Source organism: Dermochelys coriacea, chromosome 5 (genome assembly GCF_009764565.3).
Source record: "Dermochelys coriacea isolate rDerCor1 chromosome 5, rDerCor1.pri.v4, whole genome shotgun sequence".
Classification (NCBI taxonomy): Eukaryota; Metazoa; Chordata; order Testudines; family Dermochelyidae; genus Dermochelys; species Dermochelys coriacea.
This window is the reverse complement of record NC_050072.1, coordinates 45,344,724-45,366,507: the sequence shown is the minus strand read 5'-3', so window position 1 is coordinate 45,366,507 and position 21,784 is coordinate 45,344,724. Positions and strand designations below refer to the sequence as shown.

General features: G+C 39.8%; 1 protein-coding gene across 1 annotated transcript in view; it reads left to right on the top strand.

The window, feature by feature from the left end:
• Nucleotides 1-21,784, top strand: part of TENT2 (terminal nucleotidyltransferase 2) — an 81,786-nt gene that overhangs the window by 19,021 nt on the left and 40,981 nt on the right. Inside the window, 4 exon segments of the mRNA XM_038403152.2 lie at nt 112-181; nt 9,571-9,647; nt 15,815-15,943; nt 20,287-20,330. Of these exon segments, the coding sequence (XP_038259080.1) occupies nt 112-181; nt 9,571-9,647; nt 15,815-15,943; nt 20,287-20,330 (320 nt within the window).

Genomic DNA, 21,784 nt, shown 5'->3' with positions numbered 1-21,784 from the left:
TAGTCAGCTCCTATTTACTAAATGTGAACAACCTGACCACCACTTTAGGATCCAGTTTTCTTATGGTCAACATCTTGCATCACACTTCACTGAATATATTTTTCCTTTCAGCAAACTACATTGAGAGACCTCAGCTGATTCGAGCAAAAGTGCCAATAGTGAAGTTCAGGGATAAAGTCAGGCAAGTACCTTAAATTAACATCCTTTCTTAGGCCTGATACAGTAAAGTTCTTAAGCATGTATTTTGCACTTGAGTAATCCCATAAAATCATGCTTCTTATTTGTGCCATGTGCTGTAGTCAGATCATAGATCTTGTCAGCTAGCACAGTGGTAATGTCAGCTTATCTCCTTCCTGGCCTTAAGCAATTTTCACAACTGGAGAGCTGTTGAGTTTTTATGATGTGAATAAATAGCAGCACCACATCACATATTGTCATGTACACAGTGTTTTGTCTCTTAAAAGCCTTAGTTAATAGTAGATCTGTGCAAGAACCTTTTCTCATCCTGCAAATATTTTTGAGATTTTGAAAAATTTCCAGTTCCACATTGGGACATATCAGAGACCTTTTGAAATCTTTTGTGAAAAATCAGTGAGAGCTCCCACCCCAGAATAGCTACTTTCCTGTGGCTAGGGGGCAGACCTGGGAAGTGGATATTCAGGTTCAAGTCATTCCAGGTGAATATTCTAACTACAGAGATAGAGAATCAAACTCTATCTCTGATCTATTGAATATTTACTTATTTATGCAAAGTGGAACAGGTCAAACAGGAGAGAGAGAGTCATCCACTATGAGAGTAGTAAATAGCCTGTGAGCTAGAAGATTCGCCTGGGATGTAGAAGACCCATGTTTAAGCCCATGCTCCAAATCAGGCAGAGCAGAAACTTGAACCTGTACATATGACTTCCCAGGTGAGGGCCTAACCACTGGACTATTCTGAGGTGGGGGGGGTGGTTTCTAGTTTGATCTGAAGGCATCTTTCCCACCAAAAGTGTAGTTGCTGGTGCAGTCCTGCAAATTAGATTTTTTCCAAAGAAACGATATCTTAGGAAAAAATTCCCAAACAGCTCTGGTTAATAGTTACTTCATTGCAGGTATAAATTCAAAGGGGAAAAATTCAAGAGGTTTTCACCATTTAAGTGGTTAACTGTTGTCAAGAATCATTCATGATTTCTTTGAGTGTGGATCCCACTGTAGATGTGAATGTGCGTCACATACACAATCTCAGAATCTTTTGAACAGCAGGTATCCGTTGGTGCTTCACATGCCCCCTTTGCCATCTCATGTTCTCATACAAGACATAAAGGACAGATGTCTGCAACCTCCTCAGTTGCCTCTTACTGTCTGTGGCAGAAAAATGGAACCTGGCAAATGTTCAACCCATCTACACATCTTGAGCTCAAACTTTGTTTTGTGAAGAAAACTCTTCTTCATTTCTCATTATCTTGACTTGGATGTTTTAAAAAAAAAAATGGGTACATGCCTGATATGCCCCTGTACAATAGGGCAAGGCATTTTGCACCAATTGTTGTCATGATAGACTCTAAAACCCACAGGGTTTAAAACCATATCTTTCATGTGATGGTCATATGCTCTTAATTGATGGGCTCAGCAGATGTCTTTTCTGCTTCAGGGAAAGAGAAGTCCCCAGCAAGTGGGTTTTTTTTTCCTGCTGCACTCTTCTTGTCCTGCACTCACAAAACTGAGACACATCAGGCCTCAAATTACATCTACTTGAGCAATCCATGAGAGTTATGTCTTAACCTGGGGGAGAGAAATTCACCAACCCAGAGTTGTGGGGCCTATCCATGGCAAGTGCCTCCCTGTAACCAGGTACCATAACCTTGGTTCCAGTGGGGAGAAGAAGTCTTTGAAAAAGACACCCAGACCATTACTACTGGTGCCAAGCTCTCTGACACGAACCATCCAGGCATTGGTCCTTTTGCTTCAATAGCCTTGATACTGTTTTAACACTGACTCTGGTCTAAGAGACTTCAATATAAGCCTGTCCACTTCTCAAAGCTCTGGCTGACAGACTGGTACCAAATGCACACACACCTCAGAGCTGCAGCAGGCTCATTCTGCAAGGAGGAGGAACATTCCTCACAACAAGTTGTCAAAACCCTCATTGATGTTGAGAGCTGGGAGCAAAGTACAGATTTTGAAAAGGTACGAGAGACTGTTATGCTTGTATTTGACCTTCCTGCAGATACTTGCTCTGGTGCTGGGGTCGATACCAACCAGCAAGACCTTCCCAGTACAGAGAGACCCCTTCAAGGAACTCTAATCCCCTCTTGCATCATCAGCATCAGCACAGATAGTGACAGTGGACACTCTGGCACTGGAATGGCATCCAGTGTGCACTGTCATTCCCGAGACGTACTCCTCTTTGCCATCTCCAAGCAACACTTTCTCCCTACTTCAATAGGGAATCATCCTTTGTGGGTCAGAAAGAAACTAGAGGGAACTGTGGAACATTTCTGTACTGGGCACTGATATGTGACTGGCTGTGGACAGAAGACTGTAATTGGACCAGTACCCGATAATCTGTCACTTTGGCCTTACTGGCCTGCGGGATCTACCCTTCCACGTGTCCGGAATGCAGAGCCTCATCCCATGTACTAAAAAACAAACAAACACTTCATCCTTTCTCCTATGGCTGCCCCCCGTGCTTGGGAAGAGCGTACCATAAACATCTGCAAAACTAACTCATTATCCTCCTTTAAACCAGCCTTTAAATTATACCTTGCCATGAGGCCTACACAAAACTTGGCAATGGTTATGCGGCTGAGACCACTACCTATCCTGCTAACCAATCCTGACTCACTGTTCCTTATACTTCCTATCTGCCTCTATCCTCTGTTGTCTTTGCCTTAAACTTGGATTGTAAGCTCTTTGGGGGCATGGAATGTCTGTTTGTTCGGTTTGTACAGCACCTAGCACAATGGGGTCTGGTCTGTGATAAAATTGCTCTCCATCTTCTCTCATCTAATGGTTATCCAAATTTCTTGAGGACTAATGCTTATTTGTCTACAGGTTAGAGAACCTCCTTCGTATGGAACCTCCATGTTGTCCTTTCAAAGCTTATGGAGCCTCCCTTCAAACCCCTCTCAGAGAGCTCCATCTACAGTCGTACTCTCAAACAGTCTTTGGTGGCCATCAATTTGGCCAGAACAGTGAGTGAGCGTCAGGCCACTCATGTCAGAACACCTGTATACCTCATTCTGTATGGCATGGTGATATTGATACATCATGCAAAATCCATTCTCAAAGTGGTTTCTGAAGTCCATTTAAGCAATCAGTTAACTTACCTCTGTTTTCCTGAAACTCCACACCAGGGGAGAAAAAGTTACATACTCTGGACATATCAGAGCTCTTCTATATTACACTGACAGGCCCAAATCTTTCAGAATGTCTCCTTTTCTATTTGTGGCTATAGAGACAGGCTACTTCATGCACTCCATTATCCGTTTAAGTAGTCTTTGTATCTAATTGTGTTACCAGCTGGCTGTTGTCTATCCTAATGATGTTTATTAAGGCTCACTCCAGCAGAGTCTAGGTGACACCTGTAGCCTACTTCTGAAATGTACTGATATCTGAAATCTGCAAGATAGAGCAACCCACTCATATATGTCAAGCATTATACACTGGATTTAGCTCGATCTGATGCCAAGTTTGGGAAAGCTGTAGTTCAATTTCTGTTTAACTGATGCAGCTGACGCTCCTTATGCCACCATCCCTTGCCTTTCTATAGTAGCAGTGGTTCTTTAAGATGTTGTGGTAAGTGTGGGTCCCATGACCCATTCTCCATCCCTACTTTTGGAGTTCTCAGCAGTCAAGGGCTTTGAATTACGAGGGAACTGAGGGAAGGCAAGGGACGTGGCCATTGCACAGGCACATGTGCAGCCTTGCTGGATGTGGTTGTTGAAAAGTTTTAAGTTTGTGCATGTGCAATTCAGACCAGGGAAGGGTTGTCACTTCTTACCCTGTAACACTTAGTGCCTCTCAGTGCTTCGCCACTGTAACTCACCACCTGGGACATTGAATCAGCAATAAGCATGCAGGTCATACACCGAGTGTTTGTGTGCTATGCAGCCAGCCCTGGTTCAGCAATTCTCACCTGAGCAGCCTGTCTACAGACCCACTCTGGCTTCTACCAGCTTTGGTTACAATCAGTAAGGTGACCCCAACATACTCACAGTCCCAAATTTTCTCCAAACCTTGTGCTCTATGTCCAGCCCTTGCCTGGACAGTTCAGAGAAATAGTAAGGTCTGTGTCTGTTTAAAGAAACAAAAGCACATCACAGCTTATTAATTTAATTGGAATAAGTTTATCCTTTCCTGCAAACCCAGCACAGAATTGGCTTATAGTACAATAGATAGATAGATAGATAGATATATAAAAAAATAAATGTATTAACAATAGGGCATAGGTTAAGTGATGCCAAGTAAAAGAAATAAAGTTAGAAAGGGTTACAAGCAAATCAAAAGGGAAAACGGACATCTAAAAGATAAACTAGGAAGGTACAGGCTTTGTTCAAGATGGTTTCTCACACCAATCTTCCTTCTTCCCAGTCATGGCTGAATTTCTCTCAGACAGGACCTTCCACAGAAGCACAAGGTACTGGCTTCGCTTGTCTTTGTGAGTGAAAGATCTTGGCCTAAGCAGATTTCTCACTTTATTTGAAGTTTCCAGAGACTTCAATACCACCTTGATTGAAAGACCCATTTTTCTCTGCTTGCAAGAATTCTGTTCCCTTGTCTGTCAAGTGATGGATGTCAAAGGTGGCTTCTGTCCTTGCATATATCTTCCAAATTTCAGTGACCTTGTTTAAGAGGCAGGATGACCTCATGCTATTCTTCCCTTCCTATAAACTTCCCATCCCCCTGCTTATGTAAATAGGACTTCTATAGTTTTTTGGTCATACTTTGCTTAATTTCATTGGAGACCGGTAGATAGCTGCCTTCCCTCCTGGCTGAGAGGGAACCTGTTTCTGTTCGGGCACAGACTTTAAAGCACAATATCATTAAGTATTCATATTTCCTCATGTAGTGTTAATAATATATACATACGTTTTTAATAAAAATAATAATCACCAGTGTATCATTAACTTTCAGAAAAGACTTCTCCCTGTAAACTTTGATAATACAGTAACACTATATACAATCAGTTAATTCAATTACTTATCACTTGAGGTTCAGCCCATCCACCCCACGCCTATCTTTATAGACCAGTAAACTTCTGCAATGTATAGTTTGAAAAGTAAAACCCAGACCAAGCTTCTCTCTCCTTCTGGGGCATAGATGCCATGCTGTCTCCTCTCCCACTTGTTAGTTTTAAGCTGTGTTTACCTGATATGTAAAAATGGGTCGTCTTTGTCTCTGCCTGATCACCAGGCTGGTCAGAGAAGCAAATACACATTCCTTTGTCTAGGGCAGACCTGGTTACCAACTTCCCCTGGCATGCCTGGTTTAAACACATTTTATTAATCATTCCAGCATACATCCTTAACTCTTAATACACGCTGCATATGTACCTTACACAAGAATATTAATGATCAGTGAGTTGTTAAATTTTCAAATGCCTCACAAGGCATATTTTTTTACAAAGATTATTACAATAATGTGTAGGGTGTGAATACAGGTGTGTCACAGAGTGTGATCCACATGACCACCTATGGTGGGAACCACAGTAACAACATCTCGAAGAACCGTATTTACTGTAGGGTAAGTAACTGATATTTGTACTTTGTGGTAAAACCATCTTAACATCAATTGAATATCATTTTTTTGTAAAGACTTATTATTTTTTAATCATTATGCACAAACTATAGAGCCTGGTTTGAATCAAAATTAACATTCTAAATACTTTGTGGAGAGAGGTGTTGAATTTGTAGCAAAAATTATGGACTTCCATGCTAACCGTATAGTACAAGGATTATGCATGTGCATTAAGTATTTGGTTTAGTATTTAAGTTTTATTTTTTTTAAACACTTAAGGTAAAATAGTGTATCTACGTGGGAAAAAATAGACATTTTAATGAAAGCATAATGGATGAAAAAAAGTTCTTGTGAAATTTATGAATGAATATGAAAAGAACATTAGTCTAATAAGAGGGATGCACTAGGATGCTGTTCAGCATAGCTATTTATATCCTGTTACCTTAGCTAAATTTTCAACATCTGAGTGCTTACTTGGAGAAAAGATTACATGTAAAAGCATTTAAATTAGTGACAAAGTATAGGAATGGTGCCCAAGTCTTCCTATCTTAACATGCAGGCCCCTACATTTAGAAAGACAATTTGTATATCCTTTTCATATGATGACTAATCATTCCTAGTAGAGAGTTCCCTGAGCAGCTTTCTCATATTCAGCTATTTTCTGTTCACTGCCCCCTTTCTTCCTGCTCCCCCCCTTCATCCTGTCTTGGGGGGCGGGGAACCCAAAACTTATTGAGATCTTCCTTGGAGAGATCCACTGTGATCAGATCAAAGAAACCCTACTATATCCTCTTTGGTACTACAAAATTTAGTATCTTATCAGTTTTTATTAGTAACCACCTTCCAATTTTGCTGTACTTGCATTCTGGATTATAAATGCTAATTGGAATTTCATTACATACTTTTTCCATTTACAATGAGGTTCAAAATAGGAGAAAAGATGGTCTGTTGGATAGGGCATAGGACTATGGGACACAAGATCAAAGTATGCAAAATATTACTTTGATCATTTTATTAAACTGCTTTAAACCATAGGTAAACAGTGGATAAATCATCTAAATAGTGAAGTAAAAACAAGGATCATGTAAAGTTTGCCCAGATACCACAGTGGTTTCCTGTGTGCATTTAGTAGTAACTCACAGGTGAGAAACTTAACTACGTCTAATCACTTATCTTTGTGTAACAGCAAGTTTAAAAAAAAACACACCCCTAAGAATAAGTATTAAAATGATTGTTTTGGGTAGTTTTCATAAATATTCTGATAAGTTTACAATTCATACATTCACTTGCCGATAATACTACTATGTAAAGTTTCACCTAATAAATTGCCATAATCTTAATGCCAACGCACAAAGTGGAGACTCTTTACAATCCGAGATGGAAAATCTTACTTGTCATCTATTAGCCCCCAGGGCAGAAGACTGTACTGGCAACTATCACCCAAGAAGATTGTACTGGCAACACCTGTAGCTTATGGGAGTTAAACACCTGTTGCAACTAAAAATACACAAATAGTACAACATTGTCAGCAATACTTGCTATGTTTTATTACTTTTGTTAGACCGCCTTTCTTTTTTTTAGATTCAGTTTATTTATAGGGAAAATAACTTTCACAGGAAGGGATTTTGAGAGAAATCCTGTTTCAGAAGAATGAAAACTAATTTTTTCCTGCTTCCTGGCTGCCTTGAAGGAAGACTCTCGTCAATTTCTCTTCTGAAATTGACAGGAGCCTTCCTTGAGGGTAGCTGCCAGAAAGGCAGAGAGTGGAGCCGCTATGCCTCCCTGCTAACCCCCAGCTCTGGGACCCACAGTGGTACTGCTTATTCTCCTGAGCTAGAGGGGAGGCAGAGTGTCCTGTGCTCTGCTGTGTTTCCATGAAAATTTTTCCAGTTCTAGTACAGATTTGACAAAAGATTTTATTCTACTGAATAGGCGTTTTTTGACAAAACTAAGTTTCATCAGAAAATTTCTCCAGAGGTAATACATCCTTCCTGCATAGTCTTCAGTGTCTTTTTTTTCCCCTCTTTTTCCCCTCCTTTTCTTCATCTAATTATTTCCCTAATTGTGTATATTACTGTATCCCTCTTCTCCTAAAATCTCCAAGTGATGCATTACTTTTTGAACTTATCCCATCAACCTCTTTCTCTCCCACACTCTTCATTAACTCACACATGCATGTACCCATGCACTTACCCATACAGAAATCAAAAAATGAACCAGGCAATGATTACCTAGAGGACTAACCCTAGAGGACTAACCCAAAGGGGGATTCACTGTCCAGGCACCTTCTCTCTTTCCTAGCTGCTCTCAGGAAGCATATTTAGTTCAGTGCAGTTCTATGACCACTAATATTCCCAGCAGTGTTTTCACATTTATTTACAATATCTACCAAATACTAACTCAAACTTGTAAACTTCCTACTCTGCTGATTTTCTGTTTACTTTGTGGGGCTTTATCGTTCTCTGATGACTTCTGAAAGTAAGATTTAACTCTGATATGGGTTTTCAAGTAATATGTCTGGTACAATGGGCTGTTTTAAAGCAATTAACAAAATAAAAATTCCTTTACCAGTGTAGTGTGTGCTGCAGATATTCAGAACTGATATCTTAATTGGCATACTTCTGTTTCCACCAATATAACAGTTTATAGGATTATTTATTATAAAGGAAGTGTAAGTAACATGCCAAAGTGATTTTCTCCCAAACAGAAATTATTAAATAACAATCTCATGATTATTTTACTGTGTAATGTTTCTCTAAACAAAAGCTCACTGCTGTAATGGTGGTTTTGTTTTTGATATCTATATGGCAATGATTTGTAAAGCTGTTAAAGCTTCATAAATTTAAAAAAGAGAGAGATGTTAAAATCAAAGCAAAATAAGAAGTGTTTGACACTTTGAGAAAATTTGACTGAATCAATCCTGAGTCTCTAATATATCACTGATTTGGGTTTCCTTCCGGTCCATCCACAGTGTGTCCTTTCTGCAATAGATTAAAATATTGCTGTTCATCATTGACTGTAAATTCAGATGCTGTCACTAATCCTAGAGTTTTCTAATCTCATACAGGCACTACAATTAAAATTTTTGAGTTGGGAATAGACATATTATGCTTTTCTTGCTGCGCTTGTTTTGCTGCTAATAATGTGCAATTTATAAAAATCGCACACTCTGAAGTCAGATTAACAATGGAGAAACTGAGTTAATAGCAAATCTTGCGTATTTTGTACAAAACGACGTCTCATTCTAAAGTGCTTGTTGCTTTGATATCCAAACACCACTGCAGAGTTAAGAAACAACAAGGCACTGAAGTGCATGTAGCCACATTGGTGTGTCCCCAGAGTAGGATCAATTAAATCTGAATTGTATAGGGAAGATCCTTGTGTTTCTAAACCTTCTACCTGTATTTTCCTTCTCCCTTTCTCGGGGACTTATTCCAAACTAAAACATCACAGAAGGTTTAGCAAAGGAATATATATTAAATATTGTCAGTGTAAATATGTAGGCTAATACTAAAACATGTAGGATTTTAAGCCATCTTATTGGTTTGGACTGTATTATTCTTGCATAACCTATACTATCCAATTTCAGTATTATTTAGTTGCATCAGACACAGCCAAATTCAAGTCCATAACTGAGGCATGAGCAACAATGAAGCAAATAGTACATCCTCACAGCTTTTACTGACCCAAAAAGCAGAAGTCTAGAGGCTTATCCTAAACTCAAGTTTCCAGTAAACAAACTCATAGTTGTTAATTCAGTCAATGACAGTACAGTAATAAATATAGTGTAGTTATGTCTTATTTTGAAAAATGTGTGTAATACAATTTGACTTCTTTTCCCCCCCGTAGCTGTGTGGAGTTTGACTTGAATGTAAACAATGTTGTAGGAATAAGAAATACATTCCTTCTCAGAACCTATGCATACAGTAAGTTGTCTTTATATTTTCTGATTCCCAGAGAACTTTCTCCTACTTTAAACTAGCACTTCAGTTAAACCCTCTTGATAGGAACTTTTATTACAGATGCACTAGCATCTAATCATATTGGGATGTATCCATTATTAAGTAACTAAAATAGGTACAGTAATTCTTGTTACCCACAATTCTTAAAAGATCAATTATGGAGAAAAGTGGTGTAGTTTTAATATGACTAGTTAATCTTTTTAACTTTCAAAAGTTAAAATGTATATTTTTCATGCTAAGGTCCACAGATCTATTACAGTGGGTGTGTCAGCCTGCCTGCAGCTTGGTGGCAGAACCTGCCCCACCAGTCACTGGGAGCAGCGGAATGTCTTGCTCCTTGAAGGTCCCCCAGTTTTTTCTGCCTTCCTACTGCAGAGCTTCTTTGGGTGGAATTCCAAACAGTGTTTCAGATTTAGACTGAAAATTCCATTGAATAATTAGTCTGGCTAATTCCTAGCAGAGTCCCAGGCCTGCCTTTGATTTTGCGGGAGAGTGTCCTCTCAGTTCTGCTTCCCCTTCTGAGGTGTTTGGAGCAGCTGGCTCCCTTGCAGAGAGAGCTAGCCTGAGAAAAGCCAGAGGTAAATGGAAGGGTCTGTGTTTTTGTTGCGGAGCGTGACCAGCTCTGCAGGCAGGGTGCAATTTCCCTCACAATCCAGTCAGGGTGGGGTCACCTTTGCTCCTCTCCCCTGGACAGGAGAGGAGCCAGGCAGGATTGGAGAGGCTGGCTGTGCTGGGCAAGATGCAGCCCAAGTAGGAAAATGGGACAGGCAGGATTGGGAAAGAACTGGCTCTGGGGGAAGCAGTCCCCTCCATCTTCATGAGGAGACTGAGCCAGAAGAGCAGTATGCCAGATGGAAGACTGTGCCAGCGTCCCTTCAGCCCACAGTAGCAGCCGTACCTCTGACTGCAGAGCACAGCTTCCTCTGCTTCCCTGTATGTCACAGGTGTGGGGGGGGGGGGGGAATGACCAGATATAGCACAGTCACTACCAGTGCCAGAGGATGCAGTGAGGAGCCTTTGGGCCCAGCTCCCTTCCCCTCTGCCACCTCTATAACAGCCCCCAACCTGAATAGATCCCTGCTGACGTCCCAGGATGAGACTCCCTCTTACCCCTGGGGAAAACAGACTTATCTGGCCCATGTGGATCCCATGCAAAAGAGAGGGATAGAGCTGCATGCTCCAAGGCTTGTGCCTTCCTTGAGAGACCCAAAGAGGTCTGTGTTAGGGAGGAGAGACAAATAACCTCAGCATCTCTGAGGTCATAGAAATTGCTAGCCCCTTGAAATGTTCCCAGTGCAATCTGAACCCAATTTCACTCCCCCCTCTGGAGCAGAATTTTGGGGACAAACTCCCAAAGGAGAAATAAATGAATAATAAAATTAGTGCTTGGTTCCCCTGCTCACCTTCACGGCATGAAGCCTATCAGCTAATCCTCAGTACCAAGATATTCTGCTCACCATCACAGAGCAGATAAGCTGAAAGGTTGGCCCACAGACATGCTGATTCTTCTAGGGATGCTTTCACCCCAATTTCAGACCAGCAGTTCAAATCAGAGTTAGACACACAAAGAGTAAAATATATTAACATTTCCTTCCCCACCTCCAAAAAAATAAATAAATCCCACCAAACAAAAAGAGGATAGACTTTTGTCGATGAGAGTACTGGGTATTTTGAAGCTATCCCTTGTTGGTCTGCAGCTGCCTTGTAGCTGTATATCCCTCTTGATGCGCTTTGGAAAGATATAATAGAAGGCTAGGGATTATCTGTCACACCAGAAAGATTGGGAAAGTATCACGCTGTTGTCTCTAGCTGGTGCTGAGGGTCACCGTGCCCTGATGTTCAGATTATTGTTCCTCACTTCTGTTGCAGGTTGCCATGCCTCACCACTGCCTTTTCCTTTTCCCCCAGCAGGTAGCTGTGGACTAATGGCAGGACAGCAGCCCATATATGGAAGAATAGTCAGGCAGTGAGGGGTCTCTTGGTTCACCACTTACTTTTTTCTACCCTTGACTCAATTTTATAAGGGTAGAAGGCCTCCTCGGGTAGTGAAAGCAGGTTAAATTTTGTCTGGTGCACACCAAGATAAATGTGGCTATTTGGTGGCATGGGTTTCTGTGTTTCTAACTGGTGGAGATTTTTTCCTGAGTGACCACTTACCTATCGAAGGCCTATATAGTGATCATCTCAGCTCCCTCCTTTGGGCATGGAAACTCTTAGATAGCATCAGGCAAACAAAAATAAACTAGTAAATATGACACCTTAAGTGCCCCTGCATATTTTCACAAGCAGCGCTAATGTGGTCTTTCTCAACCTAAAATTTGTGTGGCCTAAATGTTTCTCTTGCGGTGGAGAGTGGGAATCAAATCTGTTCGATGAAGGTGTATAGTGGTTTGCTCCTTGGGATCAGATGCTTAGACAAATCAGTTCCTAGCTATCTTAATGATATAATGGAAAAAATTATGGAAAACTGAGGCTATTCAGTCATCAGAAGAGTTGACTTCTACTCCTTTGAGACACTAAAGAAAAAGGAATACAGGATATTTGGCAAGTTGGAGGAGTCTGTGAAATACACCAGGAGAAGTTTCAGAGTAGCAGTCGTGTTAGTCTGTATTTGCAAAAAGAAAAGTAGTACTTGTGGCATCTTGGAGACTAACATTTATTTGAGAATAAGCTTTCATGAGCTACAGCTCACTTCATCGGATGCATTCAGTGGAAAAACTGGTTTCAGAGTAGCAGCCGTGTTAGTCTGTATTCGCAAAAAGAAAAGGAGTACTTGTGGCACCTTAGAGACTAACAAATTTATTAGAGCATAAGCTTTCGTGAGCTACAGCTCACTTCATCGGCTCACGAAAGCTTATGCTCTAATAAATTTGTTAGTCTCTAAGGTGCCACAAGTACTCCTTTTCTTTTAGTGGAAAAACTGCGCATCTACCAATGTGATATATGCCATCATGTGCCAGCAATACCCCTCTGCCATGTACATTGGTCAAACTGGACAGTCTCTACGTAAAAGAATAAATGGACACAAACCAGATGTCAAGAACCACAACATTCAAAAACCAGTCGGAGAACACCTCAATCCGTCCGGCCACTCCACCACAGACCCCAGAGCGGCCATGGAGAAGCTACCACTTTGCAAGTGGTAGCTAGAACAAATGCAGGGTCAGTAGCTATCACATATTGCCTAAGTTACCTGCCTGTCAGCCCTGTCTGGAATTAGGCCACCGATCAGTGCCAGGCTCTTTCAGTTTGTGGACAAAAAAGGCTACCTATAGTTTTGATCAATGAGGTGACTGGATATTGCCCAGAGGGGGAAGCCTATGTAACTGTATGAGAATTTCAAGAACAGCTTTGTCCCATTCCCAGTCTCGGCAACCAATGCAAAACATGAACAAAACCAATTCCACAATATGAACAAAATCGTCACCATTTACTTCAGATTGGAGCGTTGCAACACACTTCCCATCCTATTTCTAGCCTCAGAATCCGGGACAAGGAGACCAGGGCCGTATCTGAAACATCTAAGTTTCTAGTAGAGGCTTGTTTTTAAAGCATTCGCATTTTACCATCCACAATTTTTATGTTTGCATATGAAGGGCAGCCTGTTTCTTTTCCCATCTTCAGTCATTACTGTTCGTGAATTTACATGTGTTCTCAGAGTCTCTTTCCAGGACCATGTTGGCAATAATACTGGCTTTAGGAAGGAAATTCACTTCCTGGTCAATTCTTCTGATAAGGGTCTGTACGAAGAGAAGGCTGAAGCAAAGACGCAGAGTGATACAATTCCTACTATGTCCTCGATTCAGGACAGACCAGACATATGGTGCCATGGAAGTTTAATCATAGACCTATGCTGAGGAGAATACTGTCAGGTACAAAGTCTCATCTTGGAAGAATGTAAGCAGAATATGAAGATTGGCATAAGGAAAACAAGTGGTGTCACAGAAAAATTGAATTCTTACTGCATCCTGTTGGGAATTCTGATCTCAAACACAAGCATGCTTCAATGATCCAGAGTTCATATACCTGTCCAGTAACTCCAGGTATCCCCTCTACATCTCACCCTAAGGTATCTGTTGGCAGAGCTCTAGCTGCAAATATATACTCCCCACTCCCTCAGCTGTTGAATGCAGAGAATCAAAGACTTTTTTTTTTTCTTTTTTCAAGTGATCTTTCCGATTCTGTTCAGGGGATGGATACCAGAAAGAGAGAGCTTTCATCATCCACTAGCTGGAACACAGTGGTTCATTGAGGTCTCGGAGCACTTACTCTTATCTTTTACATGGATAACTAACCTGTTCTGGTCAAGACAGTCAACATGTCAGATAAGATTTTCTCAATTACTGGGAAGAACAGAATCTGCCGTACCTCAGAGAGATTCTCTCATCGAAGGCTGCACAGTTTCTTATGTCTATGTGCACTGCCCACCAATGGAGAAATGAACACCAAGATTAACATGGCAAAAGTCAAATTAGCAAATTGGCTCCTCCACCCAAAAATCTCACTTATTGTAAGCCAGTTTGATGGGCTGATCATTGACCACTGTGCATCTGGAAACCTTATAACCTTGCCTGTGCATGAAGATCCAGGATGTGAAGTAGTGAATGACATCTCATAAAGCTGGGTAAAGTCCCTGCTATACATCTTTCCACCTTTTCCACTGCTCCCCAAGACAATACAAAAGGAACAAGACAGTGGCAGTGTTACTGTTTATGACTTTCTGGCTCTCAGGCTTGATTAACCTAGCATTGGATCTTTGGCTGTGTCTGCCTCACACAGGAGGTCTGTTAGTACAAGACCAGTCCTTCATCCAGGACCATACAGGATTTAAAATGAATACTTGGATGAAGTATGTTTTGCTTGGGCACTCTTGTATACCTAAAATAAAGCCCTTCTGGGGGAACTCGAAGCTGTGTTTCGCTGGTTTAACATGGTAATTAAACTAAGGGCTTTGTAGCAGAATAAGTTCTATTTGACTTTTTGGGGGTCCATAAGATCAATAAACCCAAGTCTCTGTAATGTGTTCTCAGCATGTTTAAGAAAAGACGTATTTATACAAATCCAACATTAAATATTTTCTTAAGGCATCAACTTTACTCCAACCCCACAAGTTTATAGTGTGTGACACAGGAACTTCATTGTGCTCCTTACAGACTCAGTATTATACTTTTAATTTGGAAAAATAGCCCTCATAAGGCTCATTGCATTAATTCCTTAAGTAAATTCAAAATATTCCTCCTTTGGCTAAGCAACAAAGTACAGTCCTTAGGCATGCTGACAATCTTAGGGCAAAGTAGTTATGTCTTCTGTACTGAGATCTGCTAGATGGCCATTAGTTAACCAAATTCTGCATATTGGTTATCCAATCTTACCTGATGCCATTTCCTTTCTTTTGTCAGAAATCTTTTCCACACCTTAATGCCCAGGGGAAGAGAGATGCATCATTTACTTATTTCTGGATGTCCATATTTAAAGGATGATCCTGCTTTCCACCCTGTAGGCACATTGCTATGAAAATCCCATTGTAATGGATCTGTGGACCTTAGCACAAAGAAGAATAGGAAAATTTATGCATGTTTACCTGAAAATTTCCTTTCTTCAAATTATAAGACCTACCTAGGAGAAATGGATTATCTAGGGTAGAGACTGACATCCAAGAATTTGGGTTTGTTAGTTATATGGTATTTACCATGCTCTGCAATAAGAGAAATTGTTTTCTTTCAAAGTATTTTAACATCATCTGTAATTTAGGAAGGCAGGCTTGGATTATCCTAGCTGTGAAAGTTATCTCAACTTCAGGAGGCGGGGCATTCCCCTGCTACCAGTGACTGGTGGGTCCAGTTCAGTTCCCAAGCTGCAGCCAGGCTGAAGTATCCATTGTAATGGATCTGCGAGCCTTATTACGCAAAGAAAGGAAATGTTCAAGTAAGCATGAATACAATTTCCTGTTCTGGTAAGGTGACAGTAGTACTGGGATAACTAATTAAATTCTGTAATAGGCAGGAAAAGGGGAGGGCATCATATAGAAGGTGGTGTCATGTTAACCTGGAGGGAATATAAAAATTGTAACTGACAATTAGTTAAAAATGTATTTAATTGCTTATTTTGATGAGTATTTATTTTACTTACAGTTGAGAATCGAGTTCGTCCATTAGTACTGGTGGTTAAGAAGTGGGCGAGTTTTCATGACATAAATGATGCCAGTCGTGGTACTTTAAGCAGCTATAGTCTTGTGTTGATGGTTTTGCACTATTTACAAAGTAAGTATGTTTTCAACTTTTGAAATTGTCCCTTTTAAAGTAATATTTTCCTAGCTTTCTTTTTTTAACATTAAGAGCTCAAGTAACCTGATAGAAGTGGCTGAGGATAAAGTGAAAATTATTTTTGTATTCTTTTTCCTTAGTGCTTCCTCTTAGGTAGTGAGGATGGACCTGTTCTCTGGAGGCAGACTAATTCTTAATAAAAATGTGCTTGGAGGACCTTGTATTGCCATAAAATAAACTCAAGCCCAACTTAATATTTTCACTTTACAAGAGGTAGATTTTGGTTAACTGCTCCGCTTTCAGGTTATTTTTGTGTTCAGGAATGTCTTCAGGATATCCTGAGGGGGATTGTGTGCTATTGGGTGGCCGCCTCTGTGTTCTGATTTCCCAGGACCTGAACAAGTGGGGCACAATGAATTCCTGCAAACAGAGCTTAAGTTCATGAGAGCTTCCTTACTTTTGATTTTTCATTAAGGGACTGGTATATCCAGTGTTCATGAGCTGCTGGGGTCCCTACATGTCCATAGTCTCTCATCTTTTCTTGTAGTTTATGTATTGAAATTGTGTCTGTATTTGGTAAGTCTCAGGTCTGCTGAGTTGAGACGTCTTGTTTCAAATTCAGTAGAATGGTGCAGCGCAGAGATTGCTTCTGTAAGCATAAGACCGAACGGCATGTTCATGGTTCCTCCCCTCCCTCCATATGCTTATATTGCTCTATTATGTTAAAGAAATCCCTCTACATCATCTCCTAAATTCTCCGGCCTGCTTAGAAACGTAGGAATAGAGAATCTATATCAAATTAGTGGTCTGTCTAGTTCAGTATCCTGTGTCCCAACTGTAGTCAGTAGCAGATGTTTTGAAGGACAGTGCAAGAAACTCTGAGGTGTACGTTATGGAGTAACGTGTCTACAGAGGAAGTTCTGTGTAGCCTCTGCCACTTAGAGGCTGATTTATGCCTCAACCCTTGAAGGTTTGTATTCCTTCCAAATTCTTGTTTTTTAACCTTTTCTAATGTAACTCTCAATGTTCTTATCTATATAAATAGCTATCCTTTTTCTAATCCTACTAAGCTCTTGGCCACAAAGATCCCTTGCTGTTCTACCTGCAAATTGTGTGTGTATTTTTAAGTTTTTCTTTTATCAGTTTGCTGCCTTTCAAGTTGCTTAGTTCTTCTTTCCTGCAGGTAGGAAGATAGACATGGCTCTATTTACTCACTTTCGCATAATTTTCTTGGCCTGGATGTCTGATATCCAACCTAGAATGTATAGCTAACTACTTACTAAAATGTCTCAAGGAGCATGTGATACCATGATTTCTCTGCAAGCTTTTTACAACAATTCAGAAGTTAACTAAAAACACAGTTAACCAGGTTGATGGCTCTGATTATTGTAGCAAGACAACATCTATAAGCATAGCAATTTAAAAGGCATGTGTCATTCCATGACCAGTTAGATTGAGTTACCTCTCAATTCTGTCCTGCCGAGACTGTGTAGATATTCCTAATGTAGCAGTCACCATGGTATCTAGGCACCAAATGTAAGAGTTAGTCTGTGTTGTCCTATTATAAGTATATTTTTGATCTAGGCTCCTTTGGGGAGACACCTATGAAAGGGAAGAGTTGCTAGCCAAAATGTTGCTAAGTCTGTTTTTTGTGACTCAGAAACCTTATGGTAGGTAGTGGAGTGTTTCCAGAATAGTTTCTTGTTCCTTCAAATTTAAAAAAATTACTGTATTGTTTGCGTGCAACTGGGTAGAATGGATGTAAATCATTGAAGCAGCCAATTTAAAAAATGACATAATTTGGAAGTTAATCAGTGAGGTCTTTATCGGTCCTGGCCATTTTGGTTATAGGATCAAAACCACTGTGGACCTTTGGATCCTAAGGTCCCAAATAAGAAAGTTGAAGTGTGTGCAAGATGGAGGAAGAGGTATCTTCAAAGAGTTGTGAAAGGCATTTAGCAGTCTTTAAAACTGATTTTGCCCAAAAGTTATAAACCATTTGATGTGATCAGTGGTAAGCTTTCAGTGTAAGTAGGCTGCCTCACTTGGAGATTGAAGGCAAGGGCCTCACTTTTTTTTTTTTTTAAACTTTAATATTTGTATTACAGTAACACCCAAAGAGTTCCTGGTTCACATTGGGGAACTTTTTGCTCTAGGTGTTGGGCAAAGACACAGATAGACATGCTCTCTGGTTTGAAAAGCTTACAGTCTATGAAGACAAGTGTTCTACAAATGGTAGGGAAGGGGGATACAATGAAATACATGGGTTTTATATACATAGATATTTTGCAATGATACTACTACTTGTGAGGAAGTGATAATTGCACAAAATCCTTGTGACAACCCCTGCATTTGTTTGCATTTTATTAGGAACTTAATATGTGTTTTGCTATCTCTTGATATTATTAAGCTATTGGAAATCAGTTGGAGAAGCATCACCATGTGATCAGCCAGCTCCCCAAGGAGAACCAACAATTTACAGACCATAGTTTGGGAGCTTTTTAGCTCTGTTAGATCAACCTCCTGGGCTAAAAAGGCTGGGGGAATGTGCCTCTGGATATATGCACAGCTGCTAGTGGTTGTATTTCTAATGTTTTATTTCTGCAAGATTAACTAGCACACAACTGCTGATAACACATTTGGTAGGAGGCTATTGGAAACAGCTTATCTTTCCTAATTTTATACTTTTATCTACAAAAATCCTAGTAAGGAGGTATAGGGGAAGAAGAAGGGAAAAGCAAATATTTCATTTACCAGTAAAATTGAGTCCATCTTTCCTCCCTAGTACAATCAAATCTCTGTTCTGTTTCCTTTTTTGCTTTTCCCTTTGCCCACCGTGCTACTGTGGAAATCTTTTTAGACCTATGGCTTGAGTTTATTTTATAAGTACACACGTTTCTTGAGCTTTAACCTTTCTACATGAACAGGTCCATCTGCACTGTATTGTAGGAGAAGAGGAACTCAAATGGCAAGTGTGATTACGGACCAATAACATTTCCCCCTTTAATAGCCCATGACTCTTCATGTATGGTGTAGCCTTGGATGAAAATATCTTGAGCACTCACATGGCTCAGATTTTGCTTCCTTTCCTGTCATTATGACAGAATGCTGGGAAATCTCCAAGATGTCATAGAAATAAGATAGCTCCTTCATATCCCCAAACACCCACAAGCAAAGGAAAACTTGAGCATTAAAACAGCTGATCTTATTCTTAGCAACCCAATTAGTCATTGTAGCATTCTTTTGAAAATATGAAAGTCCTATTGCTGAGAATTCTGCAAGTCTGGTTCTCAGTTCCCAAAAACAAAAGATAGCTTAACAATTGTTCCCTTCTGAGACCTAGTTTTGAGTTCTACATGCTGAACTTCGCTATCATTCTCCTTAAGGAATGGTATAGACGAACTGTTCTAAAAACATGTTGATGGAATGACATTATAGCTTTAGTGCAACAAGGAGCTAGCTACCAGATCTGCAGCTCTAATAAATAATGAGTGGGATACAAATGTTAAATGGAAACTCAACTGTTATTTGTGGGAGGTTTTTTTTTCCTCTCTCTCTTTCTCTCTCTCTCTCTTTCTCTATTATGTTTAACACCAACTGATATGGAAGATAAATATTTGCCCCATTATTTTTATTCTTTGTGTGTGTCCTGTCCCCCCCCAACACACACTCCCTCCACCACCTCAGGGTTTTATGAAAGTTAAAATTACCTCTTTATTTGTTAGTGCACTAACATCACCAATGTCCACATGGCTTTGGGACACTGCTAGCTGTGTAGTAAAGCGGAAAATAGCATAGAACATAATCTCTCTAGGGCTTTTGTCAGCAGTGGCTACTAGATATGTGGCATATCTTATTTTATTTTTAGTTACTTTTGATGACCTAGCGTGGCAGATTTTATATCTAAAGAACTGTGAACTTATCTAGAATCTGGAAGACATCCCATGCCATGTTATAATCATGTTAGGGTAGATCCAAGTATTTGAGTTAAGCTATGATTATCCTTTTTGGAGTCTAACAGTAGCCTACAATAACGAATTAACATGAATTTTAAAATGCAAACAGTGTCCAGCTGACATAGAAGTCTTCATAAGTTTATTCTACAAATAGCAATATGTTGATATCACTTTCATTTAACTGAATAATTTTCATATTATGAGATATACAATAATTATATAAAATTTATGCAGGTAATTTTAATTTCACAAAGTACATGAAAGTGAAATTCAGAGTAAACGCTTCTGTCATGGACTTTCAGTCCACACCTTTGGTGTAACTGATACAATATTGTTTTCTGTGAATTATGTGAATCACAGCAACTTTAAACTTTTTTTTTATAGCCCTACCTGAACCCATCCTTCCATCCCTCCAAAAAAATTACCCAGTAAGTGTTTCTTATAAATTATTATTACATCATATTTTGTATATAAAACTGATTATCTACAATATTAATGTGAATACTTAAAACAATATTGGGTAAAATTAAATATAGCTATGGGCATGGTCATTGGAACACTCAATGCCATTTCATTTGCGTGCAGAAATTCTGCCTACTGATTCTGACCATTCCTTTGTTAGTATAAACTGTTTCAGTTACATACAAGATCAGTTTTCAACACAGGATCAGACAATGTGTTGTGGGATTGTTAATAGGAGCTGCACACCTAATTGACCATGTACTGTTCTGAAAATTCATCAGTTGCATATATTAGTCTGGTGTAAAGTTCCGCTTGCTATTTCTTAATACTGTTTCCAGCAGCACTTTCATTCTTGTCTGTCAGCAGCAGGAAAGGCCAGGGAGAGAGCCAGCTGCCTAGCTGTTGAGTCACTTGGATCCTCCGTTTGATCAAATTTTTAGACCAGAAGAGGACAACCTTGCATAGTTAATATGGAGGATTGTGCGCAACCTTCCCATGACATTAGGCTTCAATTCTATCATGTGCGTGTGTGTGTGTGTGGGAGAGGGGAACACTTACTGGTATGCCCAGGGAGTGTCCCGCTGATTTCCTATGGAACTACTGGGCATAAGAGACCATGCTGTTGGATCTCTTTTTAGGATCAGGGCCTTAATTGGTGGCTCTTTAATTGAATGCTTCCTGCCTTATTACAGATATTCAATTGGAAAAGAAAAGGAAGGAGTTGTTGAGTGGCTACACTTTGTATTTAAGTTATTCAGAGACATTCCTTATTCCGTTTTCTTCTTCTTTTGTATCACTTTTTTCATATTGCTCCCTAACATCTGTCTTTTCTCCTCCATCTGTGCCTTCGTATTCTTTGCTCCTCATTTCTCTCCCATATTTCCTATAACTCCACTCAGTCTCTTCTCTTGATCTCTTTATGCTTTTATTATGTTACTGATAATGACAGTTAGATGTCCGGATTGTGCTGAATCAACCCTTCAGAAAACCATGCTTGCTACCATCACACACTGACAGGAAGAGCTGCTTTCAAAATTGCTGACTCTCTATAGCAGGGAAAAATAATAGTATCCAGCTCTCATATGGCAGATTTTATTCACAGTAGTCCAATGTAAGCCATTACACACAGTAAAGTTGCATTACATCTGAAGTTTCTTATAACTTTTTGTAAATATCATAGTCTGTATTTAAATATAACTGAACTTGCCTTCAGGTCAACATTTTATGTCATGTAAATATTCGCAAAAAGAAAAGGAGTACTTGTGGCACCTTAGAGACTAACAAATTTATTTGAGCATAAGCTTTCGCGAGCTACAGTTCATTTCATCGGATGCATTTGGTGGAAAATACAGAGGGGAGATTTATATACCCACACAGAGAACATGAAACAATGGATTTTATCATACACACTGTAAGGAGA